The sequence below is a fragment of the Alligator mississippiensis genome, chromosome 1 (assembly GCF_030867095.1).
Source record: "Alligator mississippiensis isolate rAllMis1 chromosome 1, rAllMis1, whole genome shotgun sequence".
Taxonomy (NCBI): domain Eukaryota; kingdom Metazoa; phylum Chordata; order Crocodylia; family Alligatoridae; genus Alligator; species Alligator mississippiensis.
In genome coordinates this window covers 138,561,996-138,581,905 of record NC_081824.1, presented here as the reverse complement: position 1 = coordinate 138,581,905, position 19,910 = coordinate 138,561,996, and the positions used below count along the sequence as shown (strand labels likewise).

The window sequence follows — 19,910 nt, the reverse complement described above, 5'->3', positions numbered from 1 at the left end:
AGTGCTTGGGGTTGGCAGTTTTTGGCTTTTTTTTTTTTCCCCTTCCTTCTGAAGTGGCCCATCCTTTAAAAAATTGGATGGCTTTTATTATTGAACTTTCATGGTAACAGTTCATACTACAGTCAGGAAAGCTGCTTGATAAGGGTGATTTTTCTATACTGGAGCCAAGACTTGACCCTTCAAGAACAGTTGTCCTATAATTCAGTATCAGAGCCAGGTCTGATTGAGCTTGCGCAGAAGTAAAATGGAGTAATTCCTGCTGTTCTGAGTCACTAATGGTGTCTCCTCATTTTCCACAAAGTGTGTAAGAGACTTGGAAATACTGTTTGGATATCACTGGGGCTGTCTACATTTTTTTGAACCAGACTCTGTTTCACTTATTGGACATCTGAGTTGAGCTAGGCTGTTCCACCCTGTGTAAGTCCCTGAATCTAATTTTGTAACATGCAGCTATCTTGCCCTTAAGACTGAATCAGAAAAAGACAGTGAGGATGAAGAGGACACCTCCACCTTTCTCATTAACAGTTTTTTAGGGACTTTAGCAGGATGGAAATAATTGCATTTAGGTGCCTAAGGGCATGTCTACATGAGACGCTATGGTGATGTAGCTCATCACTACAGCGACGTAGCATTGGTGAGCCGATACTACATAACCAGTGACAAGCTATGTTGCCAGCTATGGCAACCTAGCATCTAAAAATAACCATATGCCTTTAGCAAGTCCTAAATGACTGCACAGTACCAAATGCACAGTCAGGGGCACGTGTAGACGCACTCTAAGTCCACTATGTGTCTAATAGGGGGAATAGAATTTGGCCCTTTTATGATGATGGGAATTTACCAAAAAAGCCTATCCACTGTTGGTATATCATTGTGTTCATAATTTTTTTTTTTCTGGATGTTATGCTTCACCCTGGTCTTTGAGAGAAGTCAACCAGTTTAGAGGTAGCTTTAGGTGCATGTGCGAGAGAGAACATTTATAAATACACAGCTTTACTTAAATGACTTTCTTGCCTCTTGTCTTAGGGTAAGAGCTTTTCTCTCAAGGCAGAGAATCTTTGCGTTTCCTCAGTGTGAGCATACTATAATTTCTCACATGGCTTCTTGTCCTGAGCAATTTAATCAGCATTGGCCAAAGGGCTGCAATAATATGCTCCTTCAGGGAGCTAGGGTAAAGGCACACTCAACCCAAGGGAGAAAATAACAATAATGCCACATATATGGCAAATTTAGAATAAATTTACAATATGCCTCTTGGATTTGCTAACAACACTTTCTGTGAAGAGCTGCAGGTGTTAAGTCTAGGAGGCACTTGTGACTGACCACGGCTCTGAAGCATTGCTGCACTAGTACAAGAAGGCTCTGATCTAATTGAAGCCTCTGGGTACTAACACAAGGTGTGTCCAGGGACATGGAAAAGAAATATTACATGTCAGCAGAGGAGTTAGCCCTTTATGGGAAGGACTGAGGGTGGCTCATGGCACTTGCTTATCAGCAACTTCTGGCGCAAGCAGTACCTGAAATGTTGAGGATTGCAAGGAGAAACCTACCTGTTTTAGTTGCCTTCTGTAAGATAGCGGCAAACATGAATAGTTTTTAGACCTTGTTTCTCTGCTGACAAGAGGACAGTACTGTGCTGCTTGTGCTGGGCAATGGTACCCTCAAACATGCCATGCTGCTCTTGTGTGGGTCACCTCCTGAAGCAGAAGCAAATGTAGCCAGATTTCTGTGGCACTGTGATTAACCTAATTAGCACTGTTAGTCAGGATTGCTAATTAGCCCACCTACAGCACTACATGAGCAGGGCTGGATGGTTTCCAGTATGAGGAGGTCTCCAGCGCAGAGAAACCCAGCACATTTTTAGTGAATGGTTGCCTGGTATGGCAAGCTCTCTTATGGCATAGACCTATTGCTTGAGTGCCAGAATGAAAATGCTCCCTCTCAGCACATATTTAGGGTAGGTATCTTTTTCCCTTGGTCATCTTTTTCCTGCTCTTAATAAGAGCCATAGTAACTGCCTCAAGGCACTTATTAGGAATCACTGACTGGCTGGGTTTAATAGCCGTTAGACTCTGCTTTGGGCCATCATCTCCTCCCTGATGGTAATTAATTCCCATAAAGTTTCTGTGCTGAGGCCATTATCACTTATATAATGGCCAGGCTATTCCAGCTCCAACAATGAGAACCTCTGTTCACATTTGGTAAGTGCAAGTGGTGACAATTTCTCCCCTGCAAAAGCTGTGCAGGGCTTCAAACCAAATACAATCCAAAAGGAGGCCAAGGTAATAACTTGGGGGGAGGGGGGGTTACAGAGAAGCTTGTATTACCTCTGCACAGGAGACTAGTGTGGGTTTTTTTTGTTTTTTGTTTTGTTTTAAACAGAGAGAAACTGTCAGGGACGAATTCAGTATTCCTTGTGCAAGATCACTTCCCGTGGTTGCTGCGCTGTCAGTGACTGTCAACATTGCAACCCTGTAACGGTAGAATTAAAATCTGGCTTTTCCCTGTAGGAAATTCATTGAAGTCTCATGCCACAACTCTGTCTGCACCTTGGCTTTATACCTCTGCACAGCACACAAACAGTATTTTACCATGTGTATTGGGGTCATGATAGGGGCTGCCAGCCATTGTGCAACAGTAGTGAAGGGAGTGTAGTAAGCGGTCTTTACCCTCTTGCTGCCCTTAGGAACCACTTTCTCATGATCAGCACGCATTTCACTTTCCCCCTTGATTCCCACAAGCTGGGAGAGACATTGTTGCCTTATTAGATTGTTGTACACACTAGGTGCCAAGTGATCCAGTGAACAAGCCTGCATGGGAAGGTACCCAGACTTTTGTGGAAGTATATGGCACCTTGCATGAGTGTTTTGGGTGCAACTTCATGGTCTTTTGAAGGTCCAGAGTCTTGTTTAGTGAGTTCTGTTTTATGGTGAAGGCTGGGAGCAGAGCTCTGTTCTCACAGAATCAGATTTAAATTACCTGCCAAAAATTAACACCGAGTAAGTGTGGATTCTGCACAGTTCAAGCTGCTGTTTAATCTTTCTCCTATAGGGTCAGAGCAAGGAGTGTTAGAGGCAACCCTCTTCTTCATCTCTTTTTCCCGCTTCCACACCTTACCACCCTGCTTCTTGGATATGTAGGTTCCTTCCTGTCCACAGAAATAAAGTGATAGTACATCCCAACCTAGTGGCACTACTAAAATTTGGCGAGCCAAAGTTGTATGGGAAGGTAATAAATGCTGTAGAATTGTATGCAGATGCATCTTGGAGAAGAAACAATGTTGTTTTCATTGTTGCATCAGGCTCCTGTAGAAAAAGAGGAATCAAACAAATGGAGCTTTTGGGGAAAATGAAACTTGCTGGGTTATTATTTCCTCATGTGCAGCTTTGTCTCTTTTTTCCCTGGTAGGGAAAGAGGCATCTTGTATACAGATACATGCACACATACATACACTTTTTTTCCCTTCGGTTTCTGTGGGTATATTTGTTCACGCATGCTTAACTCTCCCTGTAAGAGGATGGTGCATGTGATTAGCTGACCCAGTGCTGAACAGAGGGGAAGAATCACTGTCCTCCGCCTGCTGGCAATGCTCCTACCGATGCAGATGGTGAGGGGCATCATCACATACAAAACTACACACGTTTTTCTCCGGTTAAAAAGAAACTAGACGCTTTACTAATACACTAGGGGCCAAGGGCTGTATCAGGCAGCTTAAGATTGAAGCAAAAATCAATAGGATTTCATTGGGGTCACTTGACCCCAGTTATCTTTCCTGCCTAGTGCAGGGGGGCTGGACCCGATGATCTTGCGAGGTCCCTTCCAGCCTCTTCAATCAATGACTCAATGACCTCAGATATGCCTAGATACTATCTTTCAAAGATGTTTACACTGACCATATGTGTGTGTGCCTTCTAGGAATCTACTTTTTACTGTAAAAAAAAAAAAAAAAGCATGAACCACTAGCTTGAAAGTGTTGCTGTTCCCATAAGATTCTTGACCAAGCAAGGCGCAGACGGAAGTGACAATTTTCACCTGATCTGGCCCCTGAAAGCACTCTACAGCCTTGGTCAAACACAAGCGCATGGCTGCGGAGTGCTTTAAATGGGCCTGATCTCACGAATTTGAACCCTCATTGCATGATGGTTCAGAATGAAGGCACTCTAAAGCAGAACACCCTCAGTAACTTTGGTCTGTGCTTGCTGGGAGCAGGGCTTGGCAGCCCAGCACTACTTTTGGTGCTGTCTTCAGAATTGTGGGGGGGAACTCATTTTGGGGATTTCCCAGCTCCAGTTCACCCTTTACACCACTCCAGTGTGTCGGGGCCGAGGGGCTGTGGCCAGCAGCCCGGGCACGTGGGCCGGGGAAGTCAGCACAGCGAACTAGAATTAGGCACTGACACGTGGAGGTTGATTAAAGATAATTTTACTTACACCGTAGATGGTCGCTGTGCAGGCAGGAAAACTTGCTTGGCTACAGTTGTAGACAGAAGAAAAGAAGAAAACTCGAACAATGAGAGCTCTTTAAACCGATACGAGAGTCCGTGCTGTGACTCTCAACGAACGCACAGGGCAGGGGTACGTCAAGGATCGTCCGGTGATGGGGAGAGACTCTTGATGGCTGATCAAACCACCATTCGGTCTGAGAGATACGTAGAAATCCACGAGATAATCATGGACTTCTTGCCGGAATTCTCTCGGATTTCTCCCGGAATTCTCGGAATCGGGGTTCTCAGGATCCTCCTGAGATTCTCGGAGATCTCTGACTTGGGCAGAAACTGCTCAAGCCTCTTATATGGCTAGCAAGCCAATCGCTAGCTGCCACGTGGGAATAATTTAGAAACAGCCAATAGTGGGACACAAATTTGCATGTGAGCGGCGGGAACTCCTTTGCACCGGCGTTTTCTCTCTGCAGCTGAGAATTGCACTGTGCAAAGAAAGCTCCATGTGGCGGGAAATAATTCTACGGTGCCGAAGTGCGCGCACAATCATTGGGTAATGACACAGTGCAGCTTGGGAAACCCCAGAATGGACCTCCATCCCCTCCCATCTTCAGAGAGAATAGGAGCTGGGAGAGGCAGGGCATAACTAGGGAAAGAGGCTTTAGAGATGCAGCCTCTCTCTCCGTTTGGGCTCCAAATTGAAGCTCAGTCTTCCACCCTCCTAACCCAATAGCTAACGTCTGGGTCAGGAGGATCAATCTAATTGACAGCACTTTCTGTGAAGTGCTGTGAGTTAGACCTGGGAACTATACTTCTGTGCGTGCCTACTTGTTTCTGTTTCTTAAAGTTGCTTTGACTTATGATTTTAATAGAAATATCAGATGGGGCTGGATCATCAGTTGGGGTAGTTCCTTGGAACTATTATAACTATTGTGCTGAAGGCCAGGTCCTATGTCTTCAAGTGAGTGGACCAGATTTTCTATCATGTTCTACTGTCTGTGTTGCTCATGCAGACTAAAGGGATTGGATTTTGGCTGTAGTTAGGTGGCTACTTCCTTGCCTTGCTGATCTTCCTGCCTCTTGATCAGAAAGGTAGGTGGGTTGCCCAGTTTTGGGCAGTTGCTCTTCTGTAAAATTCAGATTTTGTTTTGAGCCTTTTCTTTTTCTGAGCTTCACTTCTACAAAATGAATATCTATATTAAAAATCTGACTTTTTTTAATAAAACTGAAAATATTGTTCCAACTCGGCTCTAAATACTGGTGTACCCAGATGTGTAACACAAGTATAGGGCAGGCTGCTTTGTGTTATGTCACGTTCTTATTGTTGACTCTGTCTTCTATGCCATGTAAGGGTAGGGTAACATGAGGATCTAACATGGTCTGGACTTCGTGAACAGGTCCTGTGACAGAACTAAGCATTAGGTTTGTCTTCAATGTTGTATTGCAGTGGGGGTGTGATTAGTTTCTGACTTGACATGCAGCCAAGGAAAAAATTAATTTAAAAGCTTTGTTTCTTATTGCTGCTTCAATACTCGGGTTAGGGTAAGTAAAGCCTTTTATAAAAGGAAGTAGTGCTGATGATTTTAAAAATAAAAGGCTGTGTATTTTCATTGTTTTTAATTGCTCAGCCTTCTAAAATGTATTTCTTTGATAGGGGAAATAACAAGCAGCAGCAATTGGGTGCCTCCATCGGCACCCTTACTTTTTTTGCATGCACCCATGCACACTGTACTAATTTGTTTTTTATTGAATTGTGTATTTGCTTTTGTAGTCATCCTGGGTTTCTCTTTAAAAAGCTCTCTGAAATCGAGGAGACCGGCTTACGTGAGCAAGGCTACTTACAGCTGTTAAAAACAAAACAAAAAACATGGTGCTTTACTTTATACTCTGCACACCCCTGCATCAAGCCCAGTGTATTTAAACTCTGCACACCCCTGTGCCAAGCCCAGAAGAAGCATTGTGTTAGTTGGACCCGGCTTGCCCACTGTCTATATAGATTGGGCGCTTTTATTTAATAGCTGATTGAAACAGCTTTAGTAAGTGGCAAAAAGCCCCACTGAAATGCCTGATCTATACAAATGCTATCCAACTAAAGCACTGCTGCTTCCAGTAAGGTGCTTTTTTTATAATGTCTCTAAGCAGGCTAAGAGCTTTGCAATTCAGCCCTGAACAAACCAGAATGTTATTACCTTTCATATAAAACCTAACTAAAGTTCGCACCATTATGGGAAATGTTGTAGCTGTGACGATCCAGGGGATGTAAAAGAAGCAAGATTTGTTTTGATAATATCTTTTATTTGGACAACTACTACTATGGCTGGAAGACTTGTAAGACCAGTTTTTTGGGTGCAAAGGGTGCCACTATTCTTTCAGTCACTTGAGTAGCCATTTTTATTTGATTATTTATAAGGCATTTTTGGCACTTATACTCCCAACGGAATTCTGTTCTGGGATACAGCTGTAGGCAAGCTTTTGGATGCTTGCCTAGAGCTGTATCCCTTATTTAGGCATAGGGAGTCTCTGCTGGTCTGAGACTCCAAGGAATGAGAGAATCTAAAAGTGTGGCAGGATGTCAGTGAAAATGTGAATAGATATAAATTAGAAAGACAAAAAGATAAATTGGGTAACAGAAGGGGGAGTGGGAAGGCCAACAGGAGACAAGTGATTCCCTTGGCCAGAGGGTAGGGACCCTAGGTTTTAGTCTGAGCCCTTGCTCCCAGTGGCCACGTTCACACAAGCGTGGATGTTCCTTCCCTTTGCCCAGGGACAAGAAGCAGCTGCACACCTTGTGCCACTGCTACTTATGCCTAGGGAACACGTGGTAGATGCCCTGGATGGGGCAGGGGAGGCTGCAACCTTACCTGGGGTCCTGGGGGCCTCTTGGTGCTGCAGGAGCAGCAATTCCTGCCACTTGAAGCCTGGCTGGCAACAGGAGCATGACTCCCGGTGGCCAGGCTCCAGTTTTGGGTGGCATGCACTGTTCCTGTGTGTGCTGCCTCGCCTTTTTTCACTGAGGGATCTCTCGGGTCAAAAAACCCTACCACACTGCTACCTCGCAGCATGGCTAGCAGCTGAATGTGTGGCATGGCACCATATATCCAGATGTCTGTGCTCATCTAGATGTGGCCAGTGAGGCAGAAACTGAGCCCCCCCTCTCTCATTTTTTCCCTCTCCTCAATAGCTATGTTGGTAGCTCAGTTTCAAGAGGCCACTTAAATGATCAGTGAGAGAACAGGATACCACCGCAGTTGCCAACAACCTGAGGAAGGGCATTCTGTGCCTCAACACTTGTTTGATATCTCTCCCAACTATATAGTTCAGTTAAAGATCATATCAAACAATCCTTGCTTCTGTCATGATGGGAAAATGAAATATTAACTCTTGAGTAGAAAGTTGATTTAATTTTGAGTAAAAATGGAACTCTCATACATTTCAAGGAGAATGAAGCATTGTTGCTTTTAATAAGTGGTGGGAGAGGAGCTGGTTATCTCTTGCCCTGCAGGTTCTGTATTCATTTATTCCATTATGCATTGATGTAAAACGTTCTTAAATCACATTTTTCCACTTTTTTTCCCCTTGTAATGGTGAAAGTAAGTGCACAAGGTACAAGGCAACTGAAAATCAAATGCAGAGAATTTAAGGAGGATATCCATAGAACAGAGAGCTAAGAATATTACAGTTGATCTCCTCATTTGAATATATGGGCAGACTGGGGAAGTGTTGCACACTGTAGAAACAGTGCCCGAAATTTAAGTTTAAAGAGCCTGAAGCAATTGGTAACTGTGATCACTAGATTCCTTCCTTACTCTGTGTTGTACAGTCATTTACCTGGGTGCAAAGGGGGTATGAAAGCTGTATAAATCGGAGTGGGAGCTTTTCCATTTTACAGTACCTTTTTGATGAGAAGCAGTAAGGGAGCAGATCTGAGAGGCTGTGCTTCTGCCTGAGTCTTAGTTGCATCATAACATTGATCCTGGAGGTGGGAGAGGAAGGACTCTTCCCTCACTGGGTGGCCACATAAAGACCATGGGCACAACAGGGGCCTGTAGATGTGTGGGGAGGCTGCTTCAATGCCCTGTAACTGCAGCACGTTGGAGCATGCTAATTAACATGCTCAAGCAGCCTTTATGTCTCATGTATCAGCATCCCTGTGCTTTCACATGGCAGCCAGGGTACTTTAAGCTGGTTCAGAGAGCTTTATACCGGCCCTGCTGCCATTTTGAAATGTGGGGACATTGATACACAAGATGCTGTGGTCGCTTTAATAGGAGTGGCTCTTGGAGCCACTCCTATTAAAACGTTCTTCCCGGCCGTCCCAGACCATGTGTAGAAATGCCGAATAGTGCCTCAGTTGCTTGTAACCTGGCTCCTTTACTGTAGGCTTTGATAGCTTGGGGAAATAACAAACTAAAATATCACTGCAATGCCTCTGGTAGAGGTACAGGTCCCCTGGTTGAACAGTGTTTTCCTATGATGTATCAGGGCCTTACTTGGAGAACGTGAGTAGTGTTTTATGAAAGCCATAATCAGAAAAAGAAGTGGAGATCTGGCTATTGTCTGGTAGCAGAACTACAGCTTCCATGAGACGTCGTGGCAGGTTATCAGTGTTGGAGTTATTGGGATTGGGGAACATTTAGTTTCATCAGTGGAGAAATGTCTACATTTTGAGTTGAAAGCAGCAGTATTATGCCAATAAATATTTTGATTCCAGCAGGAAGGTAGAATTTTGACTGTTTTTTAATAAGCCCCAGTTTGGAATAATAGAAATTGCATCATTTCCCTTCCCCTGCATCTCCCTTCTGCTCCTCCACTCCTAACAAGTGATTGTTTCAGCTTGCAGCAGAACTAATAGGTTAAAAAATTCTGATTACAGGGAGAGATGATAGCCAATTTATATCGGTCACCAAAAGTGCAGAGGAGGCAAGCGGAGCATGTGAATGCCCTTACACTGTGTAGATGCCACAGTAAGTTTTCTGGGCAAGACATTTCTGTGGCAGTCTGTAGGAGTAAGCTGCTAGCATATAGGCAGTTGACATTACTGAGCATTGCTTGACACCCACAAAGAAGAAGAAAAGCTAGGGGGCAAAAAACCCCAGAGTGGGAATATATAAGGGTAGAGAAGTGTTAAGAACTTCAAACTTTCAAGGTTGACTTATTTCATACAAAAACATTCAGTGCTGGCACTGAATCAATGTGTGCAGCAACTATAACAGGAAGTCGGCAACAGATAGAGAGCTAACCCTGTAATGCCATTTTTCTGCATGCAACACACCCTGGAATATAATGGGCACCTTGTTTTTGAAAGACAGAATGAAGGGCTGGGGGGAAGAAAAGATCTTTCTGTGTAGTAACTTGGGCATATCTACATGTATGCTTTAATATACAGTAGCTTTATTTTACTGTGCATTAGTGGTGCGTTAAAGTGCTATTATGCTAATGTGCAGTAAAATGGGCTGCTACACATTTAAGTATCACCTCAAAAGTATGTGCTTGAGCTATTGCACATTGGGGCATCCTAATGCACATTACTTTACCTCACATAGGAGGTAATAAATTGAATGCACATTAATAAAAGCGCATTAATGCACATGTGGACGCTCCCACTGAGTAAGTAGCAGCAGTTAGAGCTAAGCCTGCTCGTTCTACTTCCTGTAGATTGCTGCAAATTTTACTTTTAGTTTCACCCAGAGCAGCAAAAATTGCTGTTACTGTATTTTTCACACAGTGCACACTCAAGTTTCCAGCAGCTGTCTTCAGGGGAAAAGTATGTGTTCTTTGCAAGAGAATATGGTATTTTCTTCAGGTGAAAAATCACACTGAGTAAAGCCTGCAGGTTCAAATTTTTTCCATATCTTTTTCCCTTGAGATGCATTTGGCACTGGAAATGTAATTAAAATACTGCATGCATATAAAATACCTATATAGTGATCCTTCTGATGTATTTTTGATTTGTTCAATTCAGGTTCTTGCAAAAAAAAAAACTGACACTGGAAATGAAACAGGATGACCTTGATGAAATAGTACTTACCTAGATGAAGGTGGTTTGATTGGAGGGCCTTGTATGCAATTATCATCTGTTTGCTTTTTAACCTTTTAAATGATAGATTTGATAGCAAGAGAGGATAAAAGACTTACCCTGACTTATTTGGATACAATGCTGAGGGGAGAAAAACAATTTTTTCTTTTTGTGTGATTTACTGTGTTCTTGATTATGCAATCTTAAACAATGTCAAATTATTCAGCCACGGTAGTGCTGCTCTCCTGCTTTTTTTTTTTTAATTCAAAAAGTAATATAAAAATGTAAAGTTTGGGAGATGTGGAATTCTGATTTAAGATTCATTTATTCTTGCAAGGAATTTAATAGATTGCTTCTGGAAGTTGAACTGCATTTTAGTCTCATTTGTGAATCCTCATAGGTTCTCTGTAAGATGGAAAGCTTTGGTCTATGCTGGAAATTGATGCTTTGCTGAATAATGGCATTCACAAGCATTGTTTTATTACCATATTATACTGACTCCAACCAAGCCTGCATTGATAGTCTCCCCCTTGACACACTGATAAAGCAATTAATACAGAAATAGTTACTTGCTGTGGTTAAGAATAAGCAGGGCATAGTGAAGTCATTGATATAGTCATTGTACCTTACGCATGCTAACTTAGGTTGAACTATTGCTCTCTGAATGAAGGCTGATCCTTAGTCTGAATTTAATTTTAGCAGAGACAACTTTTTTTTCTTCTCTCGCCATCTTTCCCGACTACTATTGTGTGGTGCAATATCATCTCAAAGCCTCAAGCAATCATTAGCTAATGAATATTGAAAAAAGTAGGTTTGTTCTTGGCCATGTGCAGATTTCACCTGTTTAGAAAATAATTTATTTCAGAGGCTTCCCTAGTTCTGATCTTTGCTAAATTGAATGCAAAGGGCTTTGACTTTTTTTTGACCCCTGTTGAGAATCACTGCTTTAACAACATGACTTTAGAGTTTAGTGTAAAAGGGGTTGAACTTGCACCACTTTCTCCATTGCCTCTGAATATGACCGTGTTCCTTTAACCCAGTGATTCTCAATTAGGATGCAGTGAGATGTGCACAATATATTACTGGTAGTTATGCAAACGCCTGCACAGTGATTCACAAGGTAAATCCTGAGATTTCCAATAGGAATCCACCATGTCAAAAACATTCTGACCTGTTGTGGACTTGGAGTTTGTTGCAACAGAATTACTGTATTATTCTGAAGTTAAAAAAAAACAACCCAAAAACCCCACTAGTGAAAGCTAAGAGTTGGCATCTAAGAGATGCTTTGTGTCTAATAAAGTTGAGTACCACTATTCTAACCGCATCTTCATCTAGATATGCTGAAGCCTTTCAAAGGTTTCAAAGCCCTATTCTAAAAGGATTGATCACTCACTCACTCACTCACTCTCACGTGACTTTTGGAATGGGACTAAAGAAAATTTAAAACCCAACTGTAGAAGAAAACTAGCATTATTAAAGCAATATAAAATTGTAATATACATGCACTTTAATTGTTTTAACTCATTTTAAATTGGTTTATCATAATGCGTTACAATTTGAGGACTGCAGCTTTTAGCAATAACGTTTCTGAACATGAAAACCAGGGTTTTGGTTTTTGCTTGTACTTAAATGTTTTCAGAATGCATTTAGAAACCCAAATGCTACGTTTGGATAGGAACCAGAATGTAAAACTGATTGTAAAGGAGAGGATAACTGAGTAATTTTATTTTTCTTTCTCCAAGCTGTGAACAGTTCAAAAAGTGAACAAAGAACCCGGGTTGGGGTAGGAAAATAAGTGATGATTTTTTTTCCTTTTTTTGTAATATCTCTTTGTTTCAGCCTACCTTCCTTATCCTTTCCTTCATTCACTTCCTCCCCTGCTATTTACTTCCCTATCTAGGGGCCAGTTCCCATCAAATAAAAAAAAAGTGTCTTCACGTTTCTTACAGCAAAATCAGGCCCTGAATGCTGATCCTATTACATGGAATAGGGGCTTCAGAAAGCACTGCTGTTTGAGTGGCGAGGATTGCAGCCTCTGCCAAGGCTGGCAGCAACTCATTTTTTTCACCAGTTTGATGACATGGCACCCTGCCATGGAATGAGCCTTCCCAACTAACAGCTGTTCTCCTGTGCAAAATACTTGGGTGCTTAGCTTCTGCCATGGGAATTGGCTGGCCTTTTGCTCTGCTGAATTGGCACTGTTGGAAAGAGTACCTCCAGGCTGTCGGGCACAGCAGGAAAGGCTGCTTCCAGAGAGGGTGCTGCACCTCTGCACTGAATATGTTTGGAGCCACTGCAGCCAAGCTCAGGGGTGTCCTCAAACTTACTGACAGGAGTGAAATGATCAGACTTCATCTTCATGCTCTTGAAAATCATCTGCTCTCCTACTCCAAGGGTGGGGGCAAGGGGGAAACCCAGTGAGGGCTTTGAATCTTCCCATACACCCCTTTGCCCAGGACTCTAACTTAGCAGCCCACAAGCCTCTTAGTATGTGCCCAGAAATCTCTGGGCATACTTATTGCATCGAATGGGATATTGCTGTGTAACTGATGCGTGTGATCTGATGAGTAAGAATAGAGCCTTCCCTTGCAAGGTTTTTTTTCTGAGGGGGATGGTATGGGGAAAGAGTTGGGAAGTGTCTGCCAACAGTGGTAACAATAGACAGTAACTTTAGTATTGCAGCACAAAGTAACTCTGCAATTCCTTCTTTTTTTTTTTTTTTTTCTTTCCCTTGCCAATTTTTCAGGATTATGAAGAGCCCTGGAGTTTGAGTGCAATCCAGTGAATTGCTGAACATTCCTGGAAGGGCAACTTTAGATCGGGCAATGTGGTGTAACTGGTATTTTTTTGACTGCTGTATTTAAAATCCACATGCAATGACTCTCCTTCAACAAGCCTTTAACTTCGTCCTTATATACCCCACACCAGTGCTGTACTAAAAAACACGTGCAGTCAATGCTCAGATTCTGGCTAGATGTAGATGATGAGCTGCGGTCACTTTTTTTACTGTGTCCGCTAAGAGGCAAAGAGCAGCTTTCAGCATGCAACTGACTGACTGGCGGGCACTTGTGTACCTTGTATATACATTCACTCATTTTGTTGTTTGTTCCAGAGATGGTGATGTTGCTGGAATGGTGGTCCGGCACTGACTGCACCCTCTACACTGACCCAGAAAGTTTCCACAAGTATGGGAAAGAAAATGCCATCGTCATCCTTAATCACAACTTTGAAATCGACTTTCTCTGTGGTTGGAACTTTTGTGAGAGATTTGGGGTTTTGGGGGTGAGTTGGTTTTTGTTTTGGGTTTTTTTTGGGGGGGGGAGGGGGGTTGTATTAGCATTTAAAAGAAATGTTGCCTTGACTGTCTTGCATAGTTAAGCATTTCATATTTTTCTAAGTCTGGGCACTTCTTGACCTTAGACTAGTTCTTCTCCCCCCTCCAATGATATTACTCTTTCCACTCCAACTTCTCTGTGAGTAGTCTTTAATCCTTTCAATTACTCATCACAGGAAGGATGAGTTGAAGGTTTGGTGGTAGCATATAGAAGGATAATAAATGGTGCAGACTGGGTCACTTTTTAAAAAATTTCATAGAATACCCAAAGTAGCATGTTGAAAATAGTTAAAAAAAAAAAAAAAAAAAAAAAAAAAAAGATTTTTTTTTTTTATGTACTTTGTGTTTTCCTATGGAATCTATTCCCATCTTAATTTACTGTGTGTCATTTGCTTTTGGGGGAAGGTCTGTGGTTGGGAGATTTTTCCCAGTAAATTGTGGGAGAACCTTTGTCCTAGAAAAACAGGTGGCATGGTGGAAAAGCATTAGAGAACAGTCGGTGTTTGAGTTGCATACCCTGTATCCTTATTTTAAAGAGGACAAGTTAACAGCTCAAGTGAAAATGACACCTAGGTTTTAGCTTATGGCCCAGGATGGCTCAGCTAACCTGAGTCCAAAGCTTTACTGAGGGGAAATAATTCCTAAATACCATTGAGTTGTGTATCTTACTGAATCAATAGTTTTAGTTCCTGAGTGCTCTGGAGGAAATTTTTTTTTTTTTTTAAACTTTCCCAAGGTACTTATCCTCCAAACAGGATGTGTCCAAGGAAGGCAGCTAGCATGGAATTGAAATGTTGCTATCCAAAATACACCATCTACTACATGCTAAGATGCTACTTCTTCTGTACTCTTATTGCATCACTGCTTTATACTGTACAATTAAAAGGAGTACTTGTAGCTACAGATTTCACATTAAGTCTGCATCTTAAACAAATGTGGGATGGTGCTTTTTTCCGTAAAGAATTGCTTAAAGCCCCAGCAGGTTAGTGCCTGTACCCTGTTTCATCAGTGCTGTCCTGTGGAATGCAGTTGCACTAATCTTATTTGGAGAATTTGTCCCAGATTTAGTGTATTTTACAGCTTCCTGAGGTCACTAGCTTTGCTATGCAGTTCTGCTCTTAGCTGTATAACCAGGCATTTTTTTTAAAACTCAAGTGTTCAGTAGTCATTTTATGATGCACTAAATGACCTTGATTCTCTTTGTTTGGCATTTTACACTTTATAACTGAATGTGTGTATCCTTTGCCATTTTCAGGAATGAACCTCTTGCATTTAGAGCATTTTAGAGGGCTCCAGTGCACAAAATGCCTACTCTAATTTTGCTGCTTATCAATTTTATAGGGCCCAAATTTTAAGGTGCTGAGAACTTTTAGTCCCTCTTTATTTTGCTGGGAGCAAAGGGAACTCTGAACCTCAAAATTGGAGCTGTAGGAAAAAAATGACACTTTTTAGCGATGTCACAAGTGTGTACAGACTCTCAGCGCTGTACGATTTGAATGTAAGCATTTTCAGCATACGTGATTAACCTTACAACCAAGTGGTTGAATGCTTGGGGCGGGGGAGACCCTCTCTTCTGTGCTCATTAAGTGGCTTGAAAGCATCTCCACAGACTTAGGCAAGAATTTTAGTTGCAGAATCAGCTAAGCCTATACACAAAGTTGCTTCTCCTCTTGCACCCTTATTCTTCTCTCTCTCTCATAACCCACAATAGCTGCTTTCCTCTCTTCTCCTCACCTGCAGCCCAACTGCTGCAGGGACTGAAGTGCCACAAAAAGGTTTCCAATACTGGTAACATGGGTTTTTCTTTCTTGGTGGGGCATGGGGGCCCTAGAGACAGCATGGCCATCTCTTACAACACTATCATGTCTCCTCACCTTTTCATTAAAATCTCAGTTCTGTAGTCAAGCATATGAAAAGCTTAGTTTTCTTTTCCAATATAATAATACGAATAAGTTTCTAGCCTTCGTTTTCCTCATGCAAGATGGGGGTGGTGATACTGGCTTCCTGTAAGAAATGCTTTGAGATCTACTAATAAAACATTATTTAGCACTTTTCATTAATATAATACCATTGTTGCTGCTTAATATAATTCATTAGGAACCATTTAGCTTCCTCAGGCTGTGCATTTAGCAGGCAGGGGGGAATCCTGTTCCAAAGCCTTCTTTCTGCAAAGGAAACCTTCCTTTAGACTTTAAATCAAATCCTGTGTACAGTAAAAGCCCTGTTACCTGGCATTTTACTAACCGGAATACTCTTTTAACCAGAATTCAGCCAGCCTCTGGTAACCAGCATTTTTAGATGCCCAGCACCCCCTATTCCCCACTCTTGCCGGATAACAGGGCTTTTATTATGTACATTTCAGGTGGCCTTGTTCTTGAAGATAAACCCAGGGTGTATAGCAATGGCAAATTAAGGGGCACCCACCATGGCTTGCTCTATTGCTGGCCTTCTAGTTTCAGTGTTCAATATACAGTTATGATATTTGAGCTGTAAAACAACAATTCTCTCTTTCCCTTCTTCCTCCCACTCCCCACCTCTAATAAAGAATAGGTTCATATCCACAAAATGCAGTGATGTTCTTGTAACTTTAGGAATCACTCTCTAACCAATCTGGCTGACACTGTAGTGGCCTTTCAGATTTATTGCAGAGCCATAATCTTAATAGTGGACTCGCCTGCCTCAGCACAGTGCCAGTTTCTGTAAACATCTCTCCATTGAGTGTTTTTAATATTGGCTGCAGAGTAAATGGGTTTCCAAAGGGATGGTGATCATGATTTTACTGACAGTGACTTTGTGCAAGGGGAGTGGGAGAAAAATCTTGACCACGTAGAATCATAATTTCAACCTAATAGTAGCTTTTCCTATAAAAAAAAAAAAAAAAAAACAAAAACCAGAGTATAGACACTCCAAATATTGTTGATTTAGTGCTGTTATCAATTGTTCTAGGTCTTCCCTCCCCCCCGCCATGCCAATAAAAATGATTGTATAAGGAAACTAATTTTTGAAAACATAGTGACTTGAAAAGTATCTGAGCATTATACCATATGTGGATATAAGTAGGGACCTACTCAACTCATCATTTTATGCATTTTATAGAAACCACAAAATAAGGCATTGCCCCTGAAATCCACAAAAAACCCCAACCCTTACTAAACACAAGGTGCTGGCTCCCGCGTAGGACCAGTGGTTGTCACGGCTGCTGTGGTCTGACCTTGCAGCGGGGGGGGGGGCAAGGGGAGACCACTGGGGCAAAGGGGAGCAGCCGAGATGGTGGACAGCCTTCTTGATCAGTCAGCAGTAGGGGACAGGGTGATGTGATGGGCAGCCCTCTTGGCCAAACAGAGGTGGGGGGGTTGCTGTGATAAGCCTGTGAAAACAGTGGCTGGCCCCACAATTTGTCAATGAAATCGACTGCCTGTTTCTTTGATTTTTGGTAGATCCATTGATATTAGGCTAGATACTTTGCTGTGGTGTTGCCAGGTTGGTGTAAAGTGTGGTCCAGTGGCCTGGGGGAATGTTCATGGTCCACTTTTATGCGCTGACTTTTCTTCCTGTATACATTTTTAAGAAAAACAATACCATAGCATTTAGGCAAGGAGGTTTGCAGAAGTCTGAGCACTTGGCCCTAGCTGAGCATCTTGGTATATATTTATACAAAAAAAAACCCTTAAAGTGTTATTGCAGCATTTAATATTGTGGGAATACGTTTGTTAAATTCAGGTAGATGACGCTTTTAAGAAACAAATGTAGGGAGCTAGCGAGCCTAAAAAATTCTTCTTCTCACCATATCATGATATTCTGACTGCATTTCATTTGAGGGAGTAGATTTGGATGCTCATTCAAGCTTTACTTAAAGCACCCCTGCCACCAGTTTGAACGCGGGGACGCTGAAAACACATGACGCAGAGGCTGCTGAAGCATACTAATTAGCATGCATTGGAGCAGATGTCCAGCTCGTGTATAGGTGCCCCAAGTGAACAAAATTTGTAAAAGGAAAAGTCGAGAGAATTATATAAATAAATAACTAAGCCTGTTTTAGCTCCTATTTGAAGTTTTATTATTTGAAATTTTATAAAACAAATTCTTGTGGACTCCAGTTGTTAGCTGGGATTGTACAAACTAGCAACAAGGTGTATTATCTGGTTGGATGGGTATGCAGGCATCCTTGGTGCAAGTATTTAAATTTCTTTTTTTTTTTTTTTTTTTTTTGATTACTCATTTAAGCAGCATTGAAATCCTGTGTTCTTTAGCCACCTATGTGGGTGGAACTTGATCACGCAGATGTTTTGCAACTGAACACGTGCATGTGTGGCCACAGTGAATTAATTTTGGAGCTAGACTGAGTGTATGAAGAGAGAAATCCTTTTGGGAATCACTCTGCACTATTCACAGCAGACATCCTTATGGGTGTATCTGGCATAGTACTGCAGTCTTAATATTCCTTTGCATCTGCTGGAAAGAAATATCTTTTGTGTAACCCAGCATTGCTTTAAAGAATTTATCCTTCTAGGAAGGTAGAATTTTGAGGCTATAAGTGAGGATTATTACATCTCTGCAAAAAGCATTTTTTCAAAGGTGGGATCATGGAGGGAGAATGAGGCACAAACCACACAAAAATCAATTATTCCTCCCACAAGAGATCAGTTTTGGCAATATAATGCACAGTTTTTCTGGCCTCTGATTTCTCTGTGTAATTCAAGACTTCTTTATATATAATGCACTCTTTGGGGACAAAATAACCTAAGATACCTTACTTTCTGTTCATGTGCATCTAAAAGGTTATCTACTCCAGCTCTTAAAAGAGCCTATAGAAAGTGAACAAGAAATAAATAGTGTAGCCTTAGATCTTCTGGAAGACGTTCAAGCATCTATAATGCCTTAACGTAGGTACCTGAGCTTCAGGATGCCTTAAAAAAAAAATCAAAAAAAAAAATCATAGCTTTGTGATTTTTCTAGTTGGGTGGAAAACTACTAGGGTTGTACAAAGCTTCAGTCCCTGATTTGATTCGGCCTGATTTTGGTGACCGAATCTCCGTATTGAATTGGGGGACCCTTTAATCTCTCTGAAATCAAATTGGAACCCTCCAAATTGATTCGGCGATTCGGACATAGATGCAGCTTTAAATCTTTTTTTTTTTTTTTTTTCTACGTACCTCTGAGGAGCAGGTGATTCATGAATGCTGCGATGCTGGGGCACATAGAGCCCTACTAGAGCATGGCGGTGGTCCCCAGTGCACTCGGCAGCAGACCCAGAAGTGGAACACTTCTGCTTCATTTCTGAGTCTGCTGGAGATTGTGCAGGGTCCGCACCCCCCAGTTTGGTGACTGGTGCCTCCTAGGTCTGGCAGGGCACCCTGGGTCCCCCCATGGTCGATTGCTGAGCCAGGGTGTCACAGAGGCCCCCCAGCGTGCTCCCTGGCAGACCTGAAAGTGAACCAGAAGTAATTCTGGTCCACTTCTGGGTTTGCTGCCAAGCATGTGGAAGGCCCCCCCCCCACACCCTTGTGGGACACTCCATGTGCCCCAGTATCACAGCATTCATGAGCTGCGCTGATACATACCTCGAGGTATGTAGAAAAAACTTCTAAAGCTTTGTCTATGTCTAAATAGCTGATTCTCTGAATCAGCATCGAATCTTCAGATTCAGATTTGGGCTGAATCAAATTGGGGACAGTGATCTGAATCGCTGCCCCTGAGTTGGGCTGAATCCAAAACGAACAGGGCCTGCTTCCCACACCCCTAAAAACTATAGTTAGTGGTAACTTTTTTGTCTACCGTTTGTCAGTGGTCTTGCCTGTTTTTAGAAAAGCACAAAGAAGTAGTAGTTGCTGTCAAGAAAAGGTTGATTTTAATTTGTTATGCTTTTTGGAAGCCTCAGCTTTATAGATCTTTGACTGGAGAGAATCATCTATTCCAGCTTCTTGCATTACATATATCGAGCCCAATAACTTGAATCTATTCCGTCTTGCAGTGGCTTTCTTTGTTTGTCGCAGGCCAAGTTTGTTCTGTACTCTTGAGTACCTATTTGCTATTTAAGGAACACCACAAGGAGGTAACACTTGGTCCTTTCTAATTGAGAAACACGTTTTGATCATCTACCTTTTGTTGGCTTTTTTTTAAAA

At 42.1% G+C, this 19,910-nt stretch overlaps 1 protein-coding gene across 4 annotated transcripts in view; it reads left to right on the top strand.

Annotated features, from left to right (window-relative positions):
- The window catches only part of AGPAT4 (1-acylglycerol-3-phosphate O-acyltransferase 4), a 129,129-nt gene that overhangs the window by 55,188 nt on the left and 54,031 nt on the right, over nucleotides 1-19,910 (top strand). For all 4 annotated transcript variants that reach the window (XM_059714734.1, XM_006275802.4, XM_019479792.2 and 1 more), the window contains one exon: nucleotides 13,567-13,736. In XM_059714734.1, coding sequence (XP_059570717.1) covers nucleotides 13,569-13,736 — 168 coding nt within the window. In that variant the 5' untranslated portion in view covers nucleotides 13,567-13,568. The remainder of the gene's footprint in view (nucleotides 1-13,566; nucleotides 13,737-19,910) is intronic.